This window comes from Bombina bombina, chromosome 5 (assembly GCF_027579735.1).
Source record: "Bombina bombina isolate aBomBom1 chromosome 5, aBomBom1.pri, whole genome shotgun sequence".
NCBI classification, from domain to species: Eukaryota; Metazoa; Chordata; class Amphibia; order Anura; family Bombinatoridae; genus Bombina; species Bombina bombina.
In genome coordinates this window covers 683362029-683388013 of record NC_069503.1, presented here as the reverse complement: position 1 = coordinate 683388013, position 25985 = coordinate 683362029, and the positions used below count along the sequence as shown (strand labels likewise).

At 36.3% G+C, this 25985-nt stretch overlaps 1 protein-coding gene across 1 annotated transcript in view; it reads right to left on the bottom strand.

Annotated features, from left to right (window-relative positions):
* Positions 1-25148, bottom strand: part of MYLK4 (myosin light chain kinase family member 4) — a 73807-nt gene extending 48659 nt beyond the window's left edge. The window contains exon 1 of the mRNA XM_053714659.1: positions 24203-25148. Coding sequence (XP_053570634.1) covers positions 24203-24883 — 681 coding nt within the window. The 5' untranslated portion in view covers positions 24884-25148. The remainder of the gene's footprint in view (positions 1-24202) is intronic.
* Positions 25149-25985: the final 837 nt, after the last annotated feature.

Here is a 25985-nt window from a genome sequence, read left to right as displayed (position 1 = left end):
TCCAGTGCTAAGCTGGATTTGAGTTTTTTTTTAATTTTTTTTTTTACATTTTTTAAATATATTTGTTTAAATTCCCAGAGATAAAGACTTCTAAGCAGCATGCCCCCATTTCCCTATACTGTCCATTGTTATATTTAAATAAAGTTGCACAGTGACATCATCACGTCATAGCGCATGACATCACCACGTGAATCGTGAAGCCCCGGCGAAGCCTCTCACTTTTCAGGCCAGATCACCCGGGTGGGAGTAGGTGGGAGCCCCCAGATTGCCCCCTCAAGGTGGGTGAGTGCTAGCGACGGCTCTGAGCCATCGTCAGCACCTGACTGGGACAATTTGAGACAGCTGTTGTTAGCACTCAAAGGATTAATGTTACTTCAAATTTGTAACATTCATTAAATCATATTTTGGATCTATCTAGATGTGTTAGCTAAAAAACATAATTTATGTAAGAACTTACCTGATAAATTCATTTCTTTCATATTAGCAAGAGTCCATGAGCTAGTGACGTATGGGATATACATTCCTACCAGGAGGGGCAAAGTTTCCCAAACCTCAAAATGCCTATAAATACACCCCTCACCACACCCACAAATCAGTTTAACGCATAGCCAAGAAGTGGGGTGATAAGAAAAAAGTGCGAAAGCATAAAAAATAAGGAATTGGAATAATTGTGCTTTATACAAAAAAATCATAACCACCACAAAAAGGGTGGGCCTCATGGACTCTTGCTAATATGAAAGAAATGAATTTATCAGGTAAGTTCTTACATAAATTATGTTTTCTTTCATGTAATTAGCAAGAGTCCATGAGCTAGTGACGTATGGGATAATGACTACCCAAGATGTGGATCTTCCACGCAAGAGTCACTAGAGAGGGAGGGATAAAATAAAGACAGCCAATTCCGCTGAAAATAATCCACACCCAAAATAAAGTTTAAATCTTATAATGAAAAAAACTGAAATTATAAGCAGAAGAATCAAACTGAAACAGCTGCCTGAAGTACTTTTCTACCAAAAACTGCTTCAGAAGAAGAAAACACATCAAAATGGTAGAATTTAGTAAAAGTATGCAAAGAAGACCAAGTTGCTGCTTTGCAAATCTGATCGACCGAAGCTTCATTCCTAAACGCCCAGGAAGTAGAAACTGACCTAGTAGAATGAGCTGTAATCCTTTGAGGCGGAGATTTACCCGACTCGACATAGGCATGATGAATTAAAGATTTTAACCAAGATGCCAAAGAAATGGCAGAGGCCTTCTGACCTTTCCTAGAACCGGAAAACATAACAAATAGACTAGAAGTCTTTCGGAAATTCTTAGTAGCTTCAACATAATATTTCAAAGCTCTAACTACATCCAAAGAATGCAATGATTTCTCCTTAGAATTCTTAGGATTAGGACATAATGAAGGAACCACAATTTCTCTACTAATGTTGTTAGAATTCACAACCTTAGGTAAAAATTTAAAAGAAGTTCGCAACACCGCCTTATCCTGATGAAAAATCAGAAAAGGAGACTCACAAGAAAGAGCAGATAATTCAGAAACTCTTCTAGCAGAAGAGATGGCCAAAAGAAACAAAAATTTCCAAGAAAGTAATTTAATGTCCAATGAATGCATAGGTTCAAACGGAGGAGCTTGAAGAGCCCCCAGAACCAAATTCAAACATCCAAGGAGGAGAAATTGACTTAATGACAGGTTTTATACAAACCAAAGCTTGTACAAAACAATGAATATCAGGAAGATTAGCAATCTTTCTGTGAAAAAGAACAGAAAGAGCAGAGATTTGTCCTTTCAAGGAACTTGCAGACAAACCTTTATCCAAACCATCCTGAAGGAACTGTAAAATTCTCGGAATTCTAAAAGAATGCCAGGAAAAATGATGAGAAAGACACCAAGAAATGTAAGTCTTCCAGACTCTATAATATATCTTCCTAGATACAGATTTACGAGCCTGTAACATAGTATTAATCACAGAGTCAGAGAAACCTCTTTGACTAAGAATCAAGCGTTCAATCTCCATACCTTTAAATTTAAGGATTTGAGATCCTGATGGAAAAAAGGACCTTGCGACAGAAGGTCTGGTCTTAACGGAAGAGTCCACGGTTGGCAAGAGGCCATCCGGACAAGATCCGCATACCAAAACCTGTGAGGCCATGCTGGAGCCACCAGCCGAACAAACGAGCATTCCTTCAGAATCTTGGAGATTACTCTTGGAAGAAGAACTAGAGGCGGAAAGATATAGGCAGGATGATACTTCCAAGGAAGTGACAATGCATCCACTGCTTCCGCTTGAGGATCCCTGGATCTGGACAGATACCTGGGAAGTTTCTTGTTTAGATGAGAAGCCATCAGATCTATTTCTGGAAGTCCCCACATTTGAACAATCTGAAGAAATACCTCTGGGTGAAGAGACCATTCGCCCGGATGTAACGTTTGGCGACTGAGATAATCCGCTTCCCAATTGTCTATACCTGGGATATGAACCGCAGAAACTAGACAGGAGCTGGATTTCGCCCATACCAGTATCCGAGATACTTCTTTCATAGCCAGAGGACTGTGAGTCCCTCCTTGATGATTGATGTATGCCACAGTTGTGACATTGTCTGTCTGAAAACAAATGAACGATTCTCTCTTTAGAAGAGGCCATGACTGAAGAGCTCTGAAAATTGCACGGAGTTCCAAAATATTGATTGGTAATCTCACCTCCTGAGATTCCCAAACCCCTTGTGCTGTCAGAGACCCCCAAACAGCTCCCCAACCTGTCAGACTTGCATCTGTTGAAATTACAGTCCAGGTCGGAAGAACAAAAGAAGCCCCCTGAACTAAACGATGGTGATCTGTCCACCACGTCAGAGAGTGTCGTACAATCGGTTTTAAAGATATTACTTGAGATATCTTTGTGTAATCCCTGCACCACTGGTTCAGCATACAGAGCTGAAGAGGTCGCATGTGAAAACAAGCAAAGGGGATTGCGTCCAATGCAGCAGCCATAAGACCTAGAATTTCCATGCATAAGGCTACCGAAGGGAATGATTGTGATTGAAGGTTTCGACAAGCTGTAATCAATTTTAGACGTCTCTTGTCTGTCAGAGAGTCATGGACGCTGAATCTATCTGGAAACCTAAAAAGGTTACCCTTGTCTGAGGAATCAATGAACTTTTCGGTAAATTGATCCTCCAACCATGATCTTGAAGAAACAACACAAGTCGATTCGTATGAGATTCTGCTAAATGTGAAGACTGAGCAAGTACCAAGATATCGTCCAAATAAGGAAATACCACAATACCCTGTTCTCTGATTACAGACAGAAGGGCACCGAGAACCTTTGTAAAAATTCTTGGAGCTGTTGCTAGGCCAAACGGCAGAGCCACAAACTGGTAATGCTTGTCTAGGAAAGAGAATCTCAGAAACTGATAGTGATCTGGATGAATCGGAATATGCAGATATGCATCCTGTAAATCTATTGTGGACAATATAATGCCCTTGCTGAACAAAAGGCAGGATAGTCCTTATAGTTACCATTTTGAATGTTGGTATCCTTACATAACGATTCAATATTTTTAGATCCAGAACTGGTCTGAAGGAATTCTCCTTCTTTGGTACAATGAAGAGATTTGAATAAAACCCCAGCCCCTGTTCCAGAACTGGAACTGGCATAATTACTCCAGCCAACTCTAGATCTGAAACACATTTCAGAAATGCTTGAGCCTTCGCTGGATTTACTGGGACACAGGAAAGAAAAAATCTCTTTGCAGGAGGCCTTATCTTGAATCCAATTCTGTACCCTTCTGAAACAATGTTTTGAATCCAAAGATTGTGAATTGAATTGATCCAAATTTCTTTGAAAAATCGTAATTTGCCCCCTACCAGCTGGGCTGGAATGAGGGCCGCACCTTCATGTGGACTTGGGAGCTGACTTTGGTTTTCTAAAAGGCTTGGATTTAATCCAGACTGGAGATGGTTTCCAAACTGATACCGCTCCTGTGGGTGAAGGATCAGGCTTTTGTTCCTTATTGTGACGAAAGGAACGAAAACGATTATTAGATCTAAATTTACCTTTAGATTTTTTATCCTGTGGTAAAAAAGTTCCCTTCCCTCCAGTAACAGTTGAGATAATAGAATCCAACTGAGAACCAAATAATTTATTACCCTGGAAAGAAAGGGAAAGCAAAGTTGACTTAGAAGACATATCAGCATTCCAAGTTTTAAGCCATAAAGCTCTTCTAGCTAAAATAGCTAGAGACATATACCTGACATCAACCCTAATGATATCAAAGATAGCATCACAAATAAAATTATTAGCATGTTGAAGAAGATTAACAATGCTATGAGAATTATGATCTGTTACTTGTTGCGCTAAAGCTTCTAACCAAAAAGTTGAAGCTGCAGCAACATCCGCTAAAGATATAGCAGGTCTAAGAAGATTACCTGAACATAAGTAAGCTTTTCTTAGAAAGGATTCAATCTTCCTATCTAAAGGATCCTTAAAGGAAGTACTATCTGCCGTAGGAATAGTAGTACGTTTAGCAAGAGTAGAGACAGCCCAATCAACTTTAGGGATTTTGTCCCAAAATTCTAATCTGTCAGATGGCACAGGATATAATTGCTTAAAACGTTTAGAAGGAGTAAATGAATTACCCAAATTATTCCATTCCCTGGAGATTACTTCAGAAATAGCATCAGGGACAGGAAAAACTTCTGGAATAACTACAGGAGATTTAAAAACCTTATTTAAACGTTTAGATTTAGTATCAAGAGGACCAGAATCCTCTATTTCTAATGCAATTAAGACTTCTTTAAGTAAAGAACAAATAAATTCAATTTTGAATAAATATGAAGATTTATCAGCATCAACCTCTGAGACAGAATCCTCTGAACCAGAGGAACCATTATCAGAATCAGAATGATGATGTTCATTTAAAAATTCATCTGAAAAATGAGAAGTTTTAAAAGACCTTTTACGTTTACTAGAAGGAGGAATAGCAGACATAGCCTTCTTAATGGATTTAGAAACAAAATCTCTTATGTTAACAGGAACACTCTGAGTATTAGATGTTGATGGAACAGCAACAGGTAATGTAACATTACTAAAGGAAATATTATCTGCATTAACAAGTTTGTCATGACATTCATTACAAACAACAGCTGGAGGAATAGATACCACAAGTTTACAACAGATACACTTAACTTTGGTAGATCCAGCACCAGGCAGCGTTTTTCCAGAAGTATCTTCTGACTCAGTGTCAATCTGGGACATCTTGCAATATGTAATAGAAAAAACAACATATAAAGCAAAATTGATCAAATTCCTTAAAATGACAGTTTCAGGAATGGGAAAAAATGCCAGTGAACAAGCTTCTAGCAACCAGAAGCAATAAATAATGAGACTTAAATAATGTGGAGACAATAGTGACGCCCATATTTTTTAGCGCCAAAAAAGACGCCCACATTATTTGGCGCCTAAATGCTTTTGGCGCCAAAAATGACGCCGTATCCGGAACGCCGACACTTTTGGCGCAAAAAAACGTCAAAAAATGACGCAACTTCCGGCGACAAGTATGATGCCGGAAACAGAAAAAAAAATTTGCGCCAAAAAAGTCTGCGTCAAAAATGACGCAATAAAATGAAGCATTTTCAGCCCCCGCGAGCCTAACAGCCCACAGGAAAAAAGTCAAATTTTAAGGTAAGAAAAAAATTGATTTATTCATATGCATTATCCCAAATATGAAACTGACTGTCTGAAATAAGGAACGTTGAACATCCTGAGTCAAGGCAAATAAATGTTTGAATACATATATTTAGAACTTTATATAAAAGTGCCCAACCATAGCTTAGAGTGTCACAGAAAATAAGACTTACTTACCCCAGGACACTCATCTACATGTAGTAGAAAGCCAAACCAGTACTGAAACGAGAATCAGTAGAAGTAATGGTATATATAAGAGTATATCGTCGATCTGAAAAGGGAGGTAAGAGATGAATCTCTACGACCGATAACAGAGAACCTATGAAATAGACCCCGTAGAAGGAGATCATTGAATTCAAATAGGCAATACTCTCCTCACATCCCTCTGACATTCACTGCACGCTGAGAGGAAAACCGGGCTCCAACCTGCTGCGGAGCGCATATCAACGTAGAATCTAGCACAAACTTACTTCACCACCTCCATAGGAGGCAAAGTTTGTAAAACTGATTTGTGGGTGTGGTGAGGGGTGTATTTATAGGCATTTTGAGGTTTGGGAAACTTTGCCCCTCCTGGTAGGAATGTATATCCCATACGTCACTAGCTCATGGACTCTTGCTAATTACATGAAAGAAAGTAAGATTTTAGAATACTTTAATCAATTGTACCTTATGCCCCATTTTCAAACATTCATATGAATTTGTGCTGATGGTGTTTGTGTGTTATATATATATATATATATATATATATTTATTTTTTGACACGTCAGATTTGTGCTGCATCTAGTGATTTTTATTAGCCTGCAAAGATTAATTTTGCATCAACTGCGTGGCATGAAATGCACTGGGCACCTAAGGGTTTCTCCAGTTAGCAGTTGGCACTGTAAATGTTTTACCAGCATTCCCATATTTTGTAAAATCCTCTATGCAATTGTCTGCTAGTTATCTCTACAAGTCAAGGGCTTGGTACTTGCTTTCATAATAGATGAATGTTCTTGTGCTTACCAGACGGTTTAGTCATCTTTAAAAAATACATGGTAATAAAACCAAATTTTACTGTTGAAAGTGTTATTTTATATTGTCACTAGCACTATAACTTTAGTTACATAAACAAAACAGATTTTAAATGGACATGAAACTCAAAATGATTCAGACAGAGCATACAATTTTCAAGTTACCTCTATTTTCTAATATGCACATATATGCCTGTTGTCATTCAATAAAGGATACCAAGTCTCTATACCAAACATCTATAAGCTTTGTCTGAGGATTCCTGGAACCTTCCTTTACACATTTTGTCCTTAAAGGGACATGAAACCCATATTTTTTTCTTTCATGATTTAGAAAGAGCATGCTATTTTAAAAAAAAAAATTCTAATTAACTTCTATTATCTAATATGCTTCATTATCTTGATATCCTTTGCTGAAAAGCATATCTAGAAAGGCTCAGTAGCTTCTGATTGGTAGCTGCACATAGATGCCTCAAGTGATTGGCTCACCCAGGTTCATTCCTATTTCTTCAACAAAGCATATCTGAAGAATGATGCAAATTAGATAATAGAAGTAAATTGGAAAGTTGTTTAAAATTGTAACCTCTATCTGAATCATATTTTTTTTTTTGGGGGGGGGTTTAATGTACTTTTAAGTAAAAAGGCTCCTTTACTACTAGTACTAGTACTACAAAAGAAAATATTAAGTCTAAATGAGGCCTGATGTCTACTGACCAAGACTTCCTACATAAGAGAGTCTTCTAGTCATAACCGCTAAGACCATATTTTTACCATTAATCTAGAAGATATTAATAAACACTGCAGAAAGACATTGGCAGATCTTATATGTTTAACAAAAGTTGAAAATATCCCTTTGCAGTAACATCTTATTAGACATCAGAAAGATTGTCATACCACATAGAATTAGTTACAGCTCCACAAGCTACTGACTGAACAGAAAAACCCCTTTCTGAACAGTCTTTTCTGAAAAAGACTGTAGATTGCAAATCCTTAAAAGAAGTACCATCCTCTAAAGGAAAAGTGGAATGGCTAAAGTGGAGATAGCCCCATCCACATTAGAAACAGTTTCCCAAGGTTCTATGCTAAAAGCCAGATAAGGATAACTCTTTTTAAAATTTTGAAGCTGCAACATAAGGAATTCCAGGTTTAGACCATTCCTTAGAAATTGATTTAGAAACAGCTTAAAGGGCCACTGTAAGTAAATATTTTCTATGCCTGTTACTAACTACCCCAAATACGCTTTTTATCAATAGCATTTCATTAACATATCTCTACCGTATATCAGAAATCTTGTCTGCAAATTTAATTGTTTTCCAAACCCACTCCGTTGGTATCCTTTGCTCTGTACCAATCCGTTTACAATACCTAGGTTTCAAAATGGCGCTTTAAACACAAAGTTATTGGTTTAAGTATTTTGAACATGCAGTGCTGAAAATAGTGGGCAGGATAACGTGACATCATCGGCGAATAAAAGATATAACTTTTAGAACGTTATGAAACTTCGTTTTGGAGAAAATATAGGTCAGTAGGTTTTAATTAATGTTTGTTAACTTTAATATGCTAGTTGTTTAGCTTAAAAATTATAACAGAAAGAAATCCTTTAAGATAGTGAAACCACTGGAGGTTTGAAAATCAAGTCCAGTTGTTTGACAAATTTTCCCTCCTGAGGCCTAGGATCTGGTACACTTAGAACCTAAACCCTCCTGGAGCAACTAACAAATATGTTCAACCTTGAACATAAAAGAGGAAAAGAGGAAAAATGATAATCTTGATCAATGATCGACTCCTGATCAGAAATTAGTTTATCTTCAGAAGACAAATCAGAAGTAACCAAATCTGACAGAATAAACAGATGTTTAGCTAATCTGATTTTTTAAGATTCACAATTGCTAGATAACCTGACTGAAGATTAAACATCAGATACAGCTCTTAGGTACTTACTCAAAGGAACCATAGCTTCCAAAATCTCAAAAATTGTTAAGTTTACAATATGTTTAAATCCTGGAGCAAAATCTGAATAACTCCTTTGTACTAAACAGACAGTGGAAAAACAGATACCCTTAGAAGCAAGAACATCATAAGGTTAAGCTACTTAAAGGGACAGGAAACCCAAACATTTTCTTTCATGATTCAGATAGAGAATACAATTTTAAACAACTTTATAATTTACTTCTATTATCTAATTTGTTTCATTCTCTTGGTATAATTTTGTTGAAGGAGCAGCATTGCACTACTGGTTTCTAACTAAACACATGGGTGAGCCAATGGCAATTATATATATATATATGCAACCACCAATCAGCAGCTAGAACTTAGGTTCTTTGCTGATCCTGAGCTTGCCAAGATAAACCTTTCAGCAAAGGATAACAAGAGAAGGAAGCAAATTAAATAATAGAAGTCAATTGGAAAGTTGTTTAATATTGTATTCTCTAGCTGAATCATGAAAGAGAATTTTTGGATTTCATTTACTTTTAACACGTTTAGTTAGTGCGCCCAATAGTGCTGACTAAAAATAAATGTCAAACAAAAAAATATATTTACAAGAACATAGGTATGTTAACTATGTAAAGCGCTAACATATAAAGAGTGCAAAAACACCCAAGTGGAAATTTATTAAAATAAAAATTACACTAAGAGAGATTTAAGCCCAACTGAATGTCTCTATAAGCTACTAGACTGAATAAAAAAACCTAATAAAAAGTGGTAAAATCTGTTTAGTGTAATGTCCCCTGGCTATGATGTACCCCCCAAACGGTGTACCTGCTAATAGCCCGTGGTCTATGTAAGTATATGTAATTGCTCCTTTACCTTGAGATGCACCACTCTACTGGGTTTAGCCAGCTGCTAAAATAAACAGAGCCCATCCAGTGCTGTGTATGTCTAAGACTAAGGGACTAGTCCCTGCAACACCTGTGGCAGGCTTGTGACTAACTTTTTCACCAGGAGTAATTGTGTCACTACACTGTACTCCAACCTCCCCTGTTCGTGACTAACTCCTTCACCAGGAGTAATTGTAATTGTGTCACTACCCTGTACACCAACCTCCCCTCTGGGCCTCAAATCGGTCTGAGGACCCCTCTCATCAAAAAATCAGGAGCACCTCAATTTTTCACCCACCTACTGGGAGGCAAAGAGTGGCATACCAGAGAGGTGGTATTCTTGAAGTTTTAGGAATCTTTTTCTCCTTCTGGTGGAAAGGCGTTGAATCCCAGGAGTAATGGATTGTGGAGTCTCACCACCTTATGAAAGAAAACTGTATTAATAATTATTGGGGAAATACTATTTACTGAATGCAGTGATGGCTGTCATACTGAAAACAGTAGGTTACATAAGTTAAGAATATTTATTTGCTCATAGAATGCATTTTCTGCAATAAACAAAGTCTTTGTTGAATCCAGCAAGCACACACAGTGATGTATTTACACCAGTAGTAAGCCTATTCACTTTTTAACTTGACATCTCATTCTAGGGAATATCGCAATGTGATCAATTTGTATTTTAATACTAAAAAACGTGTCTGACTATTAATTTCCCACTATAGTTTCTCGTTATACTGTGCAGCAAAAAGATACAATAAAATGTAAGGTCACTTTTTAAGTTCAGTTCACTAGCCCATATATTTTAACAGGTCTCACTGAGGTGTGCTAGAAACCAGATTCTGGAATTTTTGCTGCAGTTCATAAATTTATGGAATTTTGCACACACATAGAAAACAGTTAGTTCCTTGTAATCAGCCAATACTTTTACATTTTTGCCCCCCCCCCAAAAAATGGCATCCTTCATTGAACACTAAATATTTCAACTAATAATCAGCTTATCAGATTCAGCATCTAAAAAAACATTGGGTAAGTCATTGAAATTTATGTTGATATTTCCTCTAATCAGCATCATTAACTGATTAATTATTGTCCTCATTATGATGATGTCTACTTGTAGGATGACAACTACTTAGAGACAATAAGCCATTTCAATCAGTGGTAGAAATAAATGATAATTTTACAGAGAAAATTCTTCTTCTCTGTCATTAGATAATCTGAGGCATATTTATCAAGCTCTGTATAGAGCTTGAGGCCCCTTGTTTCTGGTGAGCCTTCAAGCTTGCCTGAAACAGAAGTTATCAAGAAGTTATGAAGCAGCGGTCTAAAGACAGCTGCTCCATAACTTGTCCTCCTGCTCTGACGCGGCGGACAGAAATCAACCCAATCGAATTCGATCAGGTTGATTGACACCCCCTGCTAGTGGCAGATTGGCCGCGAATCTGCAGGGGGCGCAATTGCACCAGCAGTTTACAAGAACTGCTGGTGCAATGATAAATGTGCAGCGATGTGCAGCGGACATTGTTAAATATGCCCCAATAAATTGAATAGTCTAATCTGAACAAATAACCAATTCAATCCTAGAAAATAATTATATATCACTGACATGACAGATAAAGAAAATGTCATCCATAAACCGACAAAATCTGAGACAACACAAAACTCAATGTCAACCATAAAGATTTTTGCAAAAGTTGTACACATATATGTACCCATTGTAGTGCCTTCCCCTCATCTAGTACCATGACCAGTGCCAGATATCTCTTCAGGTAAAATAGGTAGCTCCATAGGGTCACCTTCACTTAGAGCAGGGGTCAGCAACCTTGGCACCCCAGATGTGTTGGAACTACATTTCCCATGATGCTGAGATACTCTTTTTTTAAATTATACTCCATGTCATCTTTCTTTCTGTGTTATATTCATTTGGCTCCCAAGTAAAGTGAATCAGAAATATCACTCGCCCATGTATGAGCTTCTTCAGCTGATATATGTTTTTAGGCTGGCAATAGTGGTGATATAAGCAAACACAAAGGGGTTGGAAAGTCAGAGAGTATCTAACATGTTCACAGGTGTGCTGGGAGTATAACTTTGTCTATGCACTGCAATATGTTATATATGCCTATGCTACAATACCAGTTTTGAATGGACCATTATTGAAATAGTTAATGTTGGAAGGAGAGGGGGGGATAGAGACTGAGCTTTGGCCAAAAGAGAGGTGTTCTGGATATTCCAAGTACAAACTAGACACCCAACCGGATTAAATTCTGTTTATGACCTTATCAACTTTTGTAATTAGAATAGATAATTGATATAGGATATATGTCCCTCTAGTTATTATATGGATAAACGCTGGGACTTATTTATTTTTCATATTACTTTTCATATTAATAATTTTAACATCACCATCACATTTATGTAACAGTATGGGTAGATTATCTAGAGGCCATAGCCACAAACACATATGATAGGGTCATGAATACAAATAGAGGACGTACACTGATAATTTTTAAAACAAGGAGGACACTGTAGTCCTAACTTTGGCCAGTACTATTTATAAGCATGCATCCAATTCAAGAGTTGGGATAGAGATGGTGTAACATAAGGGCATATGGTGTGTGTGTATAATTGCCTGTGTGTGTTTTAGCTAAGGTAGCAACTTGTGAGAACCAATTGGTTTGTCCATTTGTTCCATTCTCCTCTAGAAGTATGTTAATTAATAACATGATTTGTATCAAAATGGTAACTGACAATAATGTATTGTATTATATATGGAATATCAGTGTATAAACTAACAATATCATCTTTGAGAAAATACTATGTAAAAAATGCATTTATTTTGTTTTTATATTGTGGCTTTAATATCAGTCTTGTCAGTAACAGATAGTATCATATTTGGTGGTTGAACAAGTTGCAATTAACAACATTAAATTTAACATGAACAATATTAGAGTTTAAGTGAAAGTATATGTCTAAACGCTATTGCAGTTAACTATCTGGTAGATAAGTCTGCAATGAATGAGTTAACGTACCAATTGTCCCTTAGCGAATGAGATGGTTTTATTCCCTTTAAATAGATCATTAGTACTAGGGAAGATGCCGAAAGACGTAAGCTTTTTTGTACACTAAGGGCATGTCTGCTTGTTTCTATGTTCATGTTTTTAAAGAAGATCAATAAAGAATCATATTTTTAACTGCTGCTCCGGACTTTTTTATACTACTCATCTGCCTTACTGATGGTCCATTATTTGCAGTTTTTAGTGGCCAGTCCCGATACAAGCTCCTTATTTCAAACTGTCCATACAATATTACATTTTAATTAACATGATATATTTAAATACTACAATGAGTTTCTTTGTATATGATCAAGGACTAACCTTATGTAAAATCAGCTACTTCCATTTAAAAGGGGTTTTAAAAAAATCAGATCTAGAAAAGTTACAAATATTTTTGCATGAAAAATATTAAGATAAAGCTTTTCATTTTGTTTTTGAAACTAGCAAAGTAATATATAGCTTTGTTTGATTGTGTCCTATAAGTGCACCCATATCAACCAAGTAATCAGTATTCCTCTCTCTAACACCACCTATATGTTAAGGTTTTATAGGTAGATCTTGTTGTATACGCATGTGTTGCTTGTTTTTATAGATGTTTTTGGGTAAACAATTTCAATCCATCAGAATTTGTGTTCGTAAACACTGGATGGGAGTTCAGGCGAGTTCATTCTAATCCATTGGAAGAGCCATAATTTAAACAAGAAAAAATGCATAAAATGAGTAAACCATAAAAAAGCATATACTAATTAACCCCTTAATGACCGGACCATTTTTCAATTTTCTTACCCTTAATGACAATGGCTATTTTTACATTTCTGCAGTGTTTGTGTTTAGCTGTAATTTCCCTCTTACTCATTTACTGTACCCATACATATTATATACCGTTTTTCTCGCCATTAAATGGACTTTCTAAAGATACCATTATTTTCATCATGTCTTATAATTTACTAAAAAAAAATAATAAAATATGAGGAAAAAATGGAAAAAAACCACACTTTTTCTAACTTTGACCCCCAAAATATGTTACACATCTACAATCACCAAAAAACACCCATGCTAAATAGTTTCTAAATTTTGTCCTGAGTTTAGAAATACCCAATGTTTACATGTTCTTTGCTTTTTTTGCAATTTATGGGGCAATAAATACAAGTAGCACTTCGCTATTTCCAAACCACTTGTTTTCAAAATTAGCGCTAGTTACATTGGAACCCTGATATCTGTCAGGAATACCTGAATATCCCTTGACATGTATATATTTTTTTTTAGAAGACAACCCAAAGTATTGATCTAGGCCCATTTTGGTATATTTCATGCCACCATTTCACCGCCAAATGCGATCAAAAAAAAAAAAAAAGTTCACTTTTTCACAAAATTTGTCACAAACTTTAGGTTTCCCACTGAAATTATTTACAAACAGCTTCTGCAATTATGGCACAAATGGTTGTAAATGCTTCTCTGGGATCCCCTTTTTTCAGAAATAGCAGACTTATATGGCTTTTGGGTTGCTTTTTGGTAATTAGAAGGCCGCTAAATGCCGCTGCGCACCACACGTGTTTTATGCCCAGGAGTGAAGGGGTTAATTATGGAGCTTGTAGGGAGCTTGTAGGGTTAATTTTAGCTTTAGTGTAGTGTAGTAGACAACCCCAAGTATTGATCTAGGCCCATTTTGGTATATTTTATGCCACCATTTCACCGCCAAATGCGAGCAAATAAAAAAAAAACTTAACATTTTTCACAATTTTAGGTTTCTCACTGAAATTATTTACAAACAGCTTGTGCAATTATGGCAGAAATTGTTGTAAAAGCTTCTCTGGGATCCCCTTTGTTCAGAAATAGCAGACTTATATGGCTTTGGCATTGCTTTTTGGTAATTAGAAGGCCGCTAAATGCTGCTGCGCACCACACGTTAATTATGCCCAGCAGTGAAGGGGTTAAATTAGGTAGCTTGTAGGGAGCTTGCAGGGTTAATTTTAGAGATCAGCCTCCCACCTGACACATCCCACCCCCTGATCCCTCCCAAACAGCTCTCTTCCCTCCCCCACCCCACAATAGTTCCCGCCATCTTAAGTACTGGCAGAAAGTCTGCCAGTACTAAATAAAAGAGGTTTTTTTTTTTTTTAAATAAAAATAATAAAGTATTTTAGCTGTGATGGACCCCTGCCTTAGCCCCAACCTTCCTGATCCCCCCTCCAGCTCTCTAACCCTCTCCCCTACCAAATTACCACCATCTTGGGTACTGGCAGCTGTCTGCCAGTACCCAGTTTGGCCCCAAAAAGTATTTTTATTTTATTTTTACTTAAAAAACTATTTCTGTAGTGTAGCAGCCCCCCACAATACCCCCACCCCCTCCCAGATCCTTTTATATATATTTTTTTTTTTTTTAAATCCCTTTTTTTCCCCTTTCTGCCCTCATTCATTGGTGTCAGTGTGGCTAATGGGTGCACGTGCACGCGCGCGCGCACCCTCACACCCGGCACTATCGCTACCGGTGCAGAGAGGGCCACAGTGTGGCTCTCTCTGCATCGGGGGCTTGTAAAGTGGTATTGCAGGATGCCTCCATATTGAGGCATCACTGCAATACCCTCAGAGCTGCTGGAAGCATTTGTGATCGCTTCCAGCACTCTGTTAGACAACTGACGTACCAGGTACGTCCATTGTCATTAACTGCTTGTTAATGCATGACGTACCTGGTACGTCAGTTGTCATTAAGGGGTTAAACACAAACACAATAATATATGAATATGCATACTGCACACTTTTCATGAAGGGTTTCCAATGATTTTAATAAACCATGGAAGAAAAATATATGCAACCAAACCAAAAGGAAAACATAGCAGCTAATTCACTGTTGATGGTGGCTGCATAATTTGTTTCAATTATTTTGTTGTTGTTGCTGTTTTATAAGGGACATTAAACATATTGTGATTGTAATATAACATATCTAATTATGCATAGTAAAACAACTTTTATTTTTATTATTTATTTTTCCCCATCAGAAAGGAAACTGCTATTGGAAAACAAAACAGTTAACCAGATCTCTGAGGATGCGCTATTCCGGTGCGCGTTAACTTATATTTCGAACAAGCGATCGTGTTTAATTTCAACTTGTAATACGAGTGTTACATCCAACAGCTGCAATATACCTCTTTTCGCTCATGCGTAGCTGTTAGCACGCCAATCGTAATCTGGCCCTTAGTATAGGTGTTTATTGGCTTTTTACCTATTAATATCAGTTCATGGCATGTCTGTACTTTTATCATTAACAAATGTCCAAGGTTTCATTGCATTCACAAAGAGTCTTATGAAAATATATAGTGTGAGCACAAGTTTAAAAATAAATCAATTAAAAAGTGTGATTTGAGCTGTATTTTTTACTTAAAATACACACACATATGTATATATGTGCATAAATGTGTATTTATGTGCATATGTGTATATATATGTGTGTATGTATATACATTTCTAAACACATATATGCACATATATACATATGTATATATACTTTGGAGCCTTTTCCACTCAAATATCAGAAAACATGAAAAATCGATTTTTGTCAATTGCAATATTTAATGCGTTTTAATGTGTATGTACTGTAAGGGGAAAAGGTTCTATGTATTTTTAAAAAGATATTCTTATATATATATATATATATCTGTATTTGCCTATACCTATATAGATGTATATTTTACAAAAATATATTATATATATAGAAATGTCTATTTAAAAATAAATAGAACATTTTCTTCTATGTGAAGAACATCGGAAAGCAAAATATTCATAACTTCCTCCGGGTTAACACTCTAGGTTAAACACAGTGTTGGGTTAGTTGGGATAAGTGCAAGTTTTTTTTTCCATTTTACGCACTCCATTAAAGTCCATGGGGAGAAAAAGTTTACTCAGTCACGATATTCAAAGTCCTTAAGTAAGAACACGTAAGCTTTTGCTCATGCGCAAACATTTTACTTTCAACTTATAATAGAAGTTAAAAGTTTACTTCTGGCGGTGTCTGCGCACAAGCAAAAGCACTAAATAGCACTTTCATGATTCATAATAGACCACGCAATTTTAAACAGCTTTACAATTTATTTCTATTATCTAATTTGCTTAGTTCTATTGCTATCCTTTGTTGAAAATAATACCTAGGTAGGCTCAGGAGCAGCAAATCTCTCCTGGGCGCTAAATTGTATGACCTATCTGAATCATGAAAGAAAAAATAAAGGGTTTCTTGTCCCTTAAAAATTCAAGTTTATTTTTACATGTCCATACTATAACGCAGCTATACTTTCTGCTGCATTTATACCTCCTTGCTTTTGTCATTTATATGATTGGGTATATAAATTAATTTGTTCTTGGCTTAATATCGCATTAAGTTACTTGATTACATAATTAATGAATTGGACTTAAGAGATAGTGAGTACCAGAGTGTTTTTCTGAAAGAGAAAGTCATTTTGCAAATTCATCAAGTTACAAAGTGGCCTATCATATTCTCTTATGGCTTACACAGGGAATGTGCTGGCTGTACATTAATGTCAATACCCAGGGAGCCTTGCATGGTTTGAAAATATAATATGGTATAGTTTTCATGTATTATGTAACTGTCTGTCCACAAGGTGGAAAAATACAATTCTTAAAATATATTACAATATTATAGTTGCATGGCAGTGCAGCAAAAGTTTACATTTCCCAGACTGTTCCACGTTATACCCTGTTTTTTAACTTTGGTTGTATGAACTAATTTTTTGAATGAAAAATATTTGCATAAAAGTTTATAACGTAATTTACTCTGATTGCTTTATGTATGACAAAAAAAGATATGTGAAATAGCTCCCCGTCATGACAGAATTATATGTAATTGTTGTTGCAGGGTATTCTGATAATTTTTTTATTTTTTTTTAAAAAGTAGATTTTTATGTGTTTTTATGTGTTCCCTATGTTAGCTTTGTCTGCCTAACTGATTACTATTAAATTATCGAGAAACAGTTGGAAAACTTTTGTAATTGGAATAGGCTTGGATTTGTGTGGCTGATACACATCTGCATGATTTTTGATTAGTAACTCCAGACAATATGGCTTCCGGATGTGCAACAATTAATGTGTTTGAAGACTTTTTGAGCATATGATAACATACATGGGTTATTTCTGTAATTCTGTATAGTAGATGTGCCATATGTCACACTTTTCACATGTATTAGTCTCCACAAATGATTTTGGATGGCTCTGTTAATCATAGGTATAGTAAGATTGGTCTGAAATATTTTTTTCACAGGGAATTAATCATTTGAGAGGTCTAGCCAAAACTAATCAAATTTGTAATTGTAGTGATTATAATGGGATAATTAATATGATTTCCTAAAACATTACACATTAACTAAGGTAATGGAGCTCTTGTCTACCGGTTTAATTCCCTTAGATCACATTGACTACACAGGTGCATAGATTATCAAATGTGTTAGCAAGCCAAAGAGTAAAGTCTATTTCAGGGGGAAATATATATATACTAGTCCTAATGCCCGTTCACACCGGCCATTTTTTTGCAGTACAGTGGTCCCACCCCTTGCGTTTTCTCCATCCCACTCTCTTTTGCTTTCTTTCTCTCCCCATCTCCCCCCTCTCTCTCTCTCCCCTCTCTCTCTCTCCCTCTCTCTTTTGCTTTCTCTCTCTCCCCCTCTCTTTTGCGCTCTCTCTCCCTCTATCTTTTGAGCTCTTTCTTCCCCCTCTCTTTTGCGTTCTCTTCCCCCTCTCTTTTGCACTCTCTCTCCCCCCCTCTTTCGCGCTCTCTCTCCCCTCTCCCTCTATCTCCCCTCTCTCTTTCTCTCTCCCCTCTCTCTCTCTCCCCTCTCTCTATCTCCCCCCTCTGTCTCTCGCTCTCTCTCTCCCCTCTCTCTTTTTCTCTGCCTCTCTTCCCTCTCTCTCTCTATCTCCCCTCTCTCTCTCTCCCTCCTCTCTCTATCCCCCCCTCTGTCTCTCTATCTCCCCCCTCTCTTTCGCTCTCCTCTCTCTTCCCTCTCTCTCTCTCCCCTCTATCTCCCCCTCTCTATCTCCCCCCTCTCTCTCTCTCTCCCCTCTCTCTCTCTTTCTCCCCCTCTCTCTCTCCCCTCTCTTTCTCCCCCCTCTCTATCTCCCCCCTCTCCTCTCTCTCTCCCCTCTCTTTCTCCCCCTCTCTCTCCCCTCTCCTCTCTCTCTCCCCTCTCTTTCTCCCCTTCTCTCTCCCCATCTCCCCCCTCTGTCTCTCTCTCTCTCCCCTCTCTCTCTCCACATCTCCCCTCTTTTTCTCTCCATCTCCCCACTCTCTCCCCCCTATCTCTTTCTCCCGTCTTGATCTCTCTCTCTCCCCTCCTCTCCCCTCTTTTGAGTTGTTTGAGCTCTCTCCACGGCCTTTCACGGCCCTGCCCCCCTCACAGGCTTTCATGATAGGCCACGCCCCCTTCATTGGGCTTCACGGTAAGCCATGCCCCTGCACACGCTCGGTCACGCCCCCACACACGCTCGGTCATGCCCACTTCTTCTCGCGGCAGTCGGTAGATCAGGTAGGGAATCCAAAGCCAGGTGTGTTTGTCCTCGTGCTGTCTCTACTGCGCATCCAAGGCCAGGTGTGTTTGTCCTCGTGCTGTCTCTACTGCGCATGACAGCTTCGGACAAACACACTTGGCCTTTTATAATATAGGATATAAAATAAATAAAAAAAAAAAACAAATCTGTTGACCACACAATACTAGGGACTAGCTCCCATAGCTCAGTTGAAACCAGAAAAATGGTTTTAATGTTTCTTTAACTCTATGAGAATTTGTATATAAAAAATATGTGATAAACTGCAATATAATTATTAGTATTAGAAATTATTAACAAATAAACTCTTTAGATATTAGTAAACAGCTCTTTAAATAAGCTTGTACATTAAGGCCATTCCAATCCAAAAGAAAAACTGTGTTTTTAATCATATAGCAATATTTCCATATATATCCAAATTCCATTGAGAACCCTCACTGACAATATCTAATCAATCAGAAAATTACTTTCATCAAAAGTTTTCATATATATATTTTTTTTTATTGAAGAACCTTTTGTTCATTTTTACACTCTGTTTGGTCATGATTGTGTATGTTCATCTCAAATTTTCAGAAAACAATTGTTTCTTGGTTTATTAAAGGGACAGTAAAGTCAAATTTAAATTTTACGATTCAAATAGAGCATGTAATTTTACATAACTTTCCAATTTGCATTTATTAAAGAAGAGTAAAACTAGGTAACAACTGGGAGCTAGCTGAACACATCAATAAGCCAATGATAAAAGGCAGCAACCGATCCCCAACTAGCACCTAGTAGCGCATTGATGCTCCTGAACCTACATAAGTTTACTCTTCAACAAAGGATAGCAAGAAAACAAAGTGCATCTGATAACAGAAGTAAATTGAAAAGTTGTTTATATTGTGTACTCTATCTGAATCATGGAAGAAATAAATGTGTTCCATGTCCCTTTAATTCATAAATAAAGTATTATCATAAGAATGTTCATTTATAATTGCAATTAAGTGTTGGGGAATTATACACACATGCCATTAATTAACTTTAGTAGAAAACTCAAAGATACTGCAAACAAATACACTTTTTTTAATGTAAACTGATTATAGTAATAATAGTAATAAACACATAAGGCAGTATTAAAGAGATATTGCACATAGTACAAAAATGACTAATTCTGCAGTTTGTCATTTTTGCAATACTTGCTGTGTAAACTTATGTGTTAAACCCCAGCAAAGGCATAAAAGGGACTCTCTTCTTTATAGATAATCCCTTTTTTTATGCATTTCCCAGTTTTGCGTAACCAACATTGTTACCCAAATACACTTTTTACCTCTGTGATAACCTTGTATCTAAGCCACTGCAGACTGCTTCCTTATCTCAGTTCTTTTGCGGACATGCATTTTAGCCAATCAATACAGACTCATAAATAACTCCACAGGAGTGAGCACAATGTTATCTATATGGCACACATGAACTAGCACTGTCTAACCGTGAAAAAACTGTCAAAATGCAGTGAGATAAGAGGAGGACTTGAACGGCTTAGAAATCAGTTTATGAGCCTACCTAGGTTTAGCTTTCAACATAGAATACAAAGAGAACAAAGCAACTCTGATGATAAAAGTAAATTGGAAAGTTGTTTAACATTGCATTCCCTATCTAAATCATGAACATTTAATTTTGACTTGACTGTCCATTAAAACACATAAAAGTCCCACTCAGGAGCTACAGATAACGGCTGGTGCCCAGCAGGAAACAGTGGTGGTGCCAATCAACAGTGGCAGTCGTGCAATTCTACAAATTGCTGGTTGTGAGCAGTGCTATCAGCTTTAAAGGAGAACTTTGTAGAAAAACCATTAGAAGAATTGTTATGGACCCCAAGTTGCACGGAGTGTAGATAAAAGTTAGCCACACAAATTAGAGCATGTGGTTTTTGCACTGCAATGTCCCTTTAATGAAGGAATGTTTGCCCAACCTTCTGCTTTCTCATTGGCTGCTTTATTTTTGCTTCTGCCTATGAATAGTTGAGGCAAACACTTTTTGTTCATGTGTATCACATATGTACTAGGCAGGCCACCAAATTCAAACAGCCTTTCCTGTTCGATTTGAATGTGGTCTGGAGGAAGCAAAAAATTACTGAATTGGATTTGAATTTTTCCCAGAACAAATTTAAAAAATAACTGGAATGTAAGACAACAAATTGTACTAAACACATTTTGCATTGTAGCCTGTTTGGTTAATCCTTTTTTCACAATATTAAAATAGAATTATTTTTAATTTGAATAGTTTTCTGGCTAATGTTTTTGTGTTTCTTTCAACATGCAAGGGAAAAATGTGTTTATTGTGTCTATTTAAAATGATGTTTGTCATTTAGTAAAATATTTTACATGTGCTGCCAACTGCGCTGCCATTGAATGGTGGGAGGTGAGGGTCATTGTAACACAGAATATGACAGATTGTGACAGGTCAGAAGAGCTTGTTTGTCCAAGCATGAGAAAACGTATATATAACTAACAGGTGGTGTCACTAAAGCAGCACATTTATTGTTCTGAGTTTAAAAAATGATTCACTAGCTAGAGTTTGAAGTGACATTAAAGGGACACTGTACCCAAAAATGTTCTTTCATGATTCAGATTGAGCATGAAATTTTAAGCAACTTTCTAATTTACTCCTATTATCAAATTTTCTTCATTCTCTTGGTATCTTTATTTAAAATGCAAGAATGTAAGTTTAGATGCCGGCCCATTTTTGGTGAACACCCTGGGTTGTCCTTGCTGATTGGTGGATACATTCATCCACCAATAAAAAAATTGCTGTCCAGAGTACTGAACCCAAAAAAAGCATAGATGCCTTCTTTTTCAAATAAAGATAGCAAGAGAACAAAGGAAAATTGATAATAGGAGTAAATTAGAAAGTTGCTTAAAATTGCATGCTCTTTCTGAATTACAAAACAACATTTTTGGGTTCAGTGTCCCTTTAAATATATGTTTTTTTATTCTTGCATCTAAAAAAAGTTTTAACATGTATTATAGTTTAGGTATATTAGCTGTAACAAACGTATACAAGTTGATAATGGGTAATTTACTCTTTTAAAGGGATATGAAGCCCCACATTTTCTCTTTCATGATTCCGATAGAGCATGCAATTTTAAACAACTTTCCAGTTTTTGTCCTCTTGGTATATTTTGTTGAAAAACAGGGACATAAGCTTAGAAGCCAACTCAGTTTTGGGGCACTATATGGCAGCAGTTTTACAAGAATGTTTTCCATTTGCAAGAGCACTAGATTGCAGCACTATTTCCTGCTATTTAGTTTTCCAGTTGCCTACCTAGGTATCTCTTCAGAATATCATGGGAATGAACCAAATTCGATAATAGAAGTAAATTGGAAACTTTTTTAAAATGGTATGCTCTGTCTGAATCACAAAAAAGATATATTTGGGTTTCATATCCATATAATTATTTAAAATGACAAAATCCATTTCAAGGGAGATTAATTTAGTAGTCTCAGGTTTCTCAGTTCTACATTAAATGGAAACAATGAGAGAATTAACACATCACACATTATGGCCTATATTACGAGTGGCTATTTAAAGGGAGTGTCCAGATAAACTGCCATGATTCCAATAGGGCATGCAATTTTAAACAACTTTTCAATTTACTTTCATCATCAAATTTGCTATGTTCTCTTGGTTTTTTTGTGTGGAAAGCTAAACCTAGGTAGGCTCATATGCTAATTTTAAGCCATTGAACCGCCTCTTATCTCAGTGCATTGTGACAATTTTTGACAGTTAGACACTGCTAGTTAATGTATGTTATATAGATAACTTTGTGATCACTCCCGTGGAGTTAAGAGTCAGCACTGATTGGCTAAACTGCATGTCTGTCAAGAGAACTGAAATAAGGGGGCAGTCTGCAGAGGCTTAGATACAAGGTAATCACAGAGGTAAAAAATGTATTAATATAATAGTGTTGGTTATGCAAAACTGGGGAATGGGTAATAAAGGGATTATCTATTTTTTAAACAAAAACAATTCTGGAGCAGACTGTCCCTTTAAGCGCAATGTGAATGCAACCTCACGTTTGCATTGCCTGTAAGCATTGCGCTCACAAGAGCATGCATCAATAGGCTCTAATGGGAGCCTCGTTCCTACGCCGTGAGACATGTAAAAGAACCTAAAGCAGGGGGTAAGTTGCGCAGCAAATTTTTCATATATATTTATATGTTTTTATATGTATATACACATATTAACACATAAATATATATGTATATAAACATATACACATATTTGCAGTTTAAAACACAGTCCCCATAGACCGCTATGTAAAGGCACTTCCTCTCACTTTCACCCCCTTATAATTGCTTCATTCAGTTTTTTTTTTTTACAAAATATAAAGGATCTGTACACTTTATTATGGTGGTAATTGGGGGAATTTTTTAATTAACCAGAGGTTTGGTTAACTGTGCTTAGCGCAAAGTGCTACCTCAAGCTTGCGGGAGCATTAACCAGCCACTTGTAATGGCTGGTTATTTACTGTGCGCCCGTAAACAGGCAAATTTGCCCCTTTATGGGCGCACGTTAAAATAGCGCTCCTCTTGTAATCTAGACCTATATGTATTACTTGTATTGTAAAACTATATTCTGTTTGGATTTGGTTTGACTAAGCTCCAAAATGCAAAAGCTGAAGTAATAAGAAAACTACATAATGTTAACAAATTTGACCCAATATGGTTAAAATAATTGTGTTAATGATCATTTTATGTTTCTAAATAACTATTTATGTCTATAAAACATGCTACTCATACTCTCCCAGCTTGTACTTCCAAATAACAGATTGTTTAAGTATGGATATATACACACATACAAGGCTAGAAATTTCCATAATTCCAGTAGTGTCGGATGAGTATGAAACTTTACCCTATGGTATTTTTTACATTCCTATATTTATGTATCTATGTGTGCGTATGTGTGTGTATATATATATACAGTATATATATATATATATATATATATATATATATATATATATATATATATATATATATATATATATATATAGAGAGAGATAGATAGATAGGATACATACACACATAGATATATAGATCAGAGTACAATATTCTCACCTCATGTTTTTTTTTGTGGTGAAGATTGTTCCTTTTCTTTTTCACATTCTGGACCTTAACACCCTTTTTATATTTTGTGCTATCTTTAGCTTTCTGACATCCTTTCTCTGTCTTTTTCATTTTATTATCAATATTTTGTGAATTTAAATGATTTGGTGTTTTCTGGAGAAAATCCAAAACTGCTGGGAATCTTATCTCTTTCATTATAGACCAGACAACATTTTGGGTTCCAAGCAGAATTTGCTCAACTCCATCCAGCCTTTTTGCTTGCTGTTCTGCATATTTGTTAATTGATGACAGCTGATTAATCATCTCTGAGAAAAGACCTTTCATTTCCAAAATATTTTCTTTGTCTTCTGAGTTTTCTTTGGCAGGAGTATCTTCTGATTTGATAAGATTCAGGTCTTCTTCAATTCCAATAATATTCTGTGAAATATCTTCCAATTTTTTAACGACAGTATTCTGTTCAGTTAACAGATTATCAATTTTCTGGCACAGAGAATCAAACTTTATGTCCATTGTGGTTCGGTTCACTGCTGTTTTAGAGTCCTTACAAACCAGATTATTTTGAGATGCTTTTTGCGCAGCAGTAGGTCTTTGGTTCTGCAATGCTTTAGGGTCATATCTTTTTGCCAGTGAGTTTACCAAAGATGATTTTGAACTCTTACTGGCTGTACTCATTATGAATGCTTAGTCAGTGCAAATAAATACACTGCTGAGTTTTCAGAAGATGAAGTTGCAAGAAGTGTCCTATGTTTTCCTCTATAAATCACAGCTGTTTACAGCTCAGTTTAAACTCATAACTGATCCTTCTAGGCTTCTGGTTTCTTAATTTAAGAAAACCTTGCAAAATCATAAAGCAGAAATAAAACAGTTTTGAAAACAACAAATGGTCCCTATTCAACCTGTTTAAGTAGAATTAGTGCTGAGAATGACACATGCTGACCTTCCTATATGCACTCTGCTTTTTTTGACGTCAGAGGTACAACAGGGGACAGGGTCGATTCAAACTCCAATGTAATTTGACAGCAAGAGGCCTGCAGGACATTTGAGAAGCCTAATACTGGATTGGGTCTTTGGCAGCTCCGTTCTTACATGTCAGATTCATGCTTGTTTCATGCAACATGATCTTGGTACTTACAAAGAATAAAGGCTTCTTAAGGGAGTTTAAAATATAAATGGATGAAAGGTTTAAATACCAAAACACATACACACTATGCAAAAAGTATTGGAAATATGTTTCAAATAAGAAAAATGACTTGCAAACTGTGTCTTGGTTTTAAAAATGTAAGGTAACTCCAATAGAAACAAAACAGTTGTTTAGTTAATTTGATGCTTTAAAATATATGCAGTAAGAGATGTGCATTAGTTTTCAGATGAATGCACATTCGTCCAAAATATCTAGTTTTTGTTTGGTTTTAATTAAATGAAAATTCGAATGAATGCACAATGAAAATGAAAGAAAAAGAGAAAATACTGACGAAAAAAAACTTCAGTATTCATTTGTTTACCTTAATTTGATTTAAGGGGGTAATAATTACCTTGGCATGCTGTCCATGCTCTCCAGAGCACATTAAAATAAGTATTGTAGCTATAGGTGAATTTTCACCTGTAGCTTTTAAACATTTAAAAAATGTTAATGAATATTGAATAGTGCAGCCACTGAATATTCAGGGAAACAAATTTCCCTGAATATTCTAAACAAAATTTTCTTGGATGCACTTTAATGCACAGTGATTTATTTGTGAAATGTTACCTTAAGGGAATTCTGCTTCAGATTTCC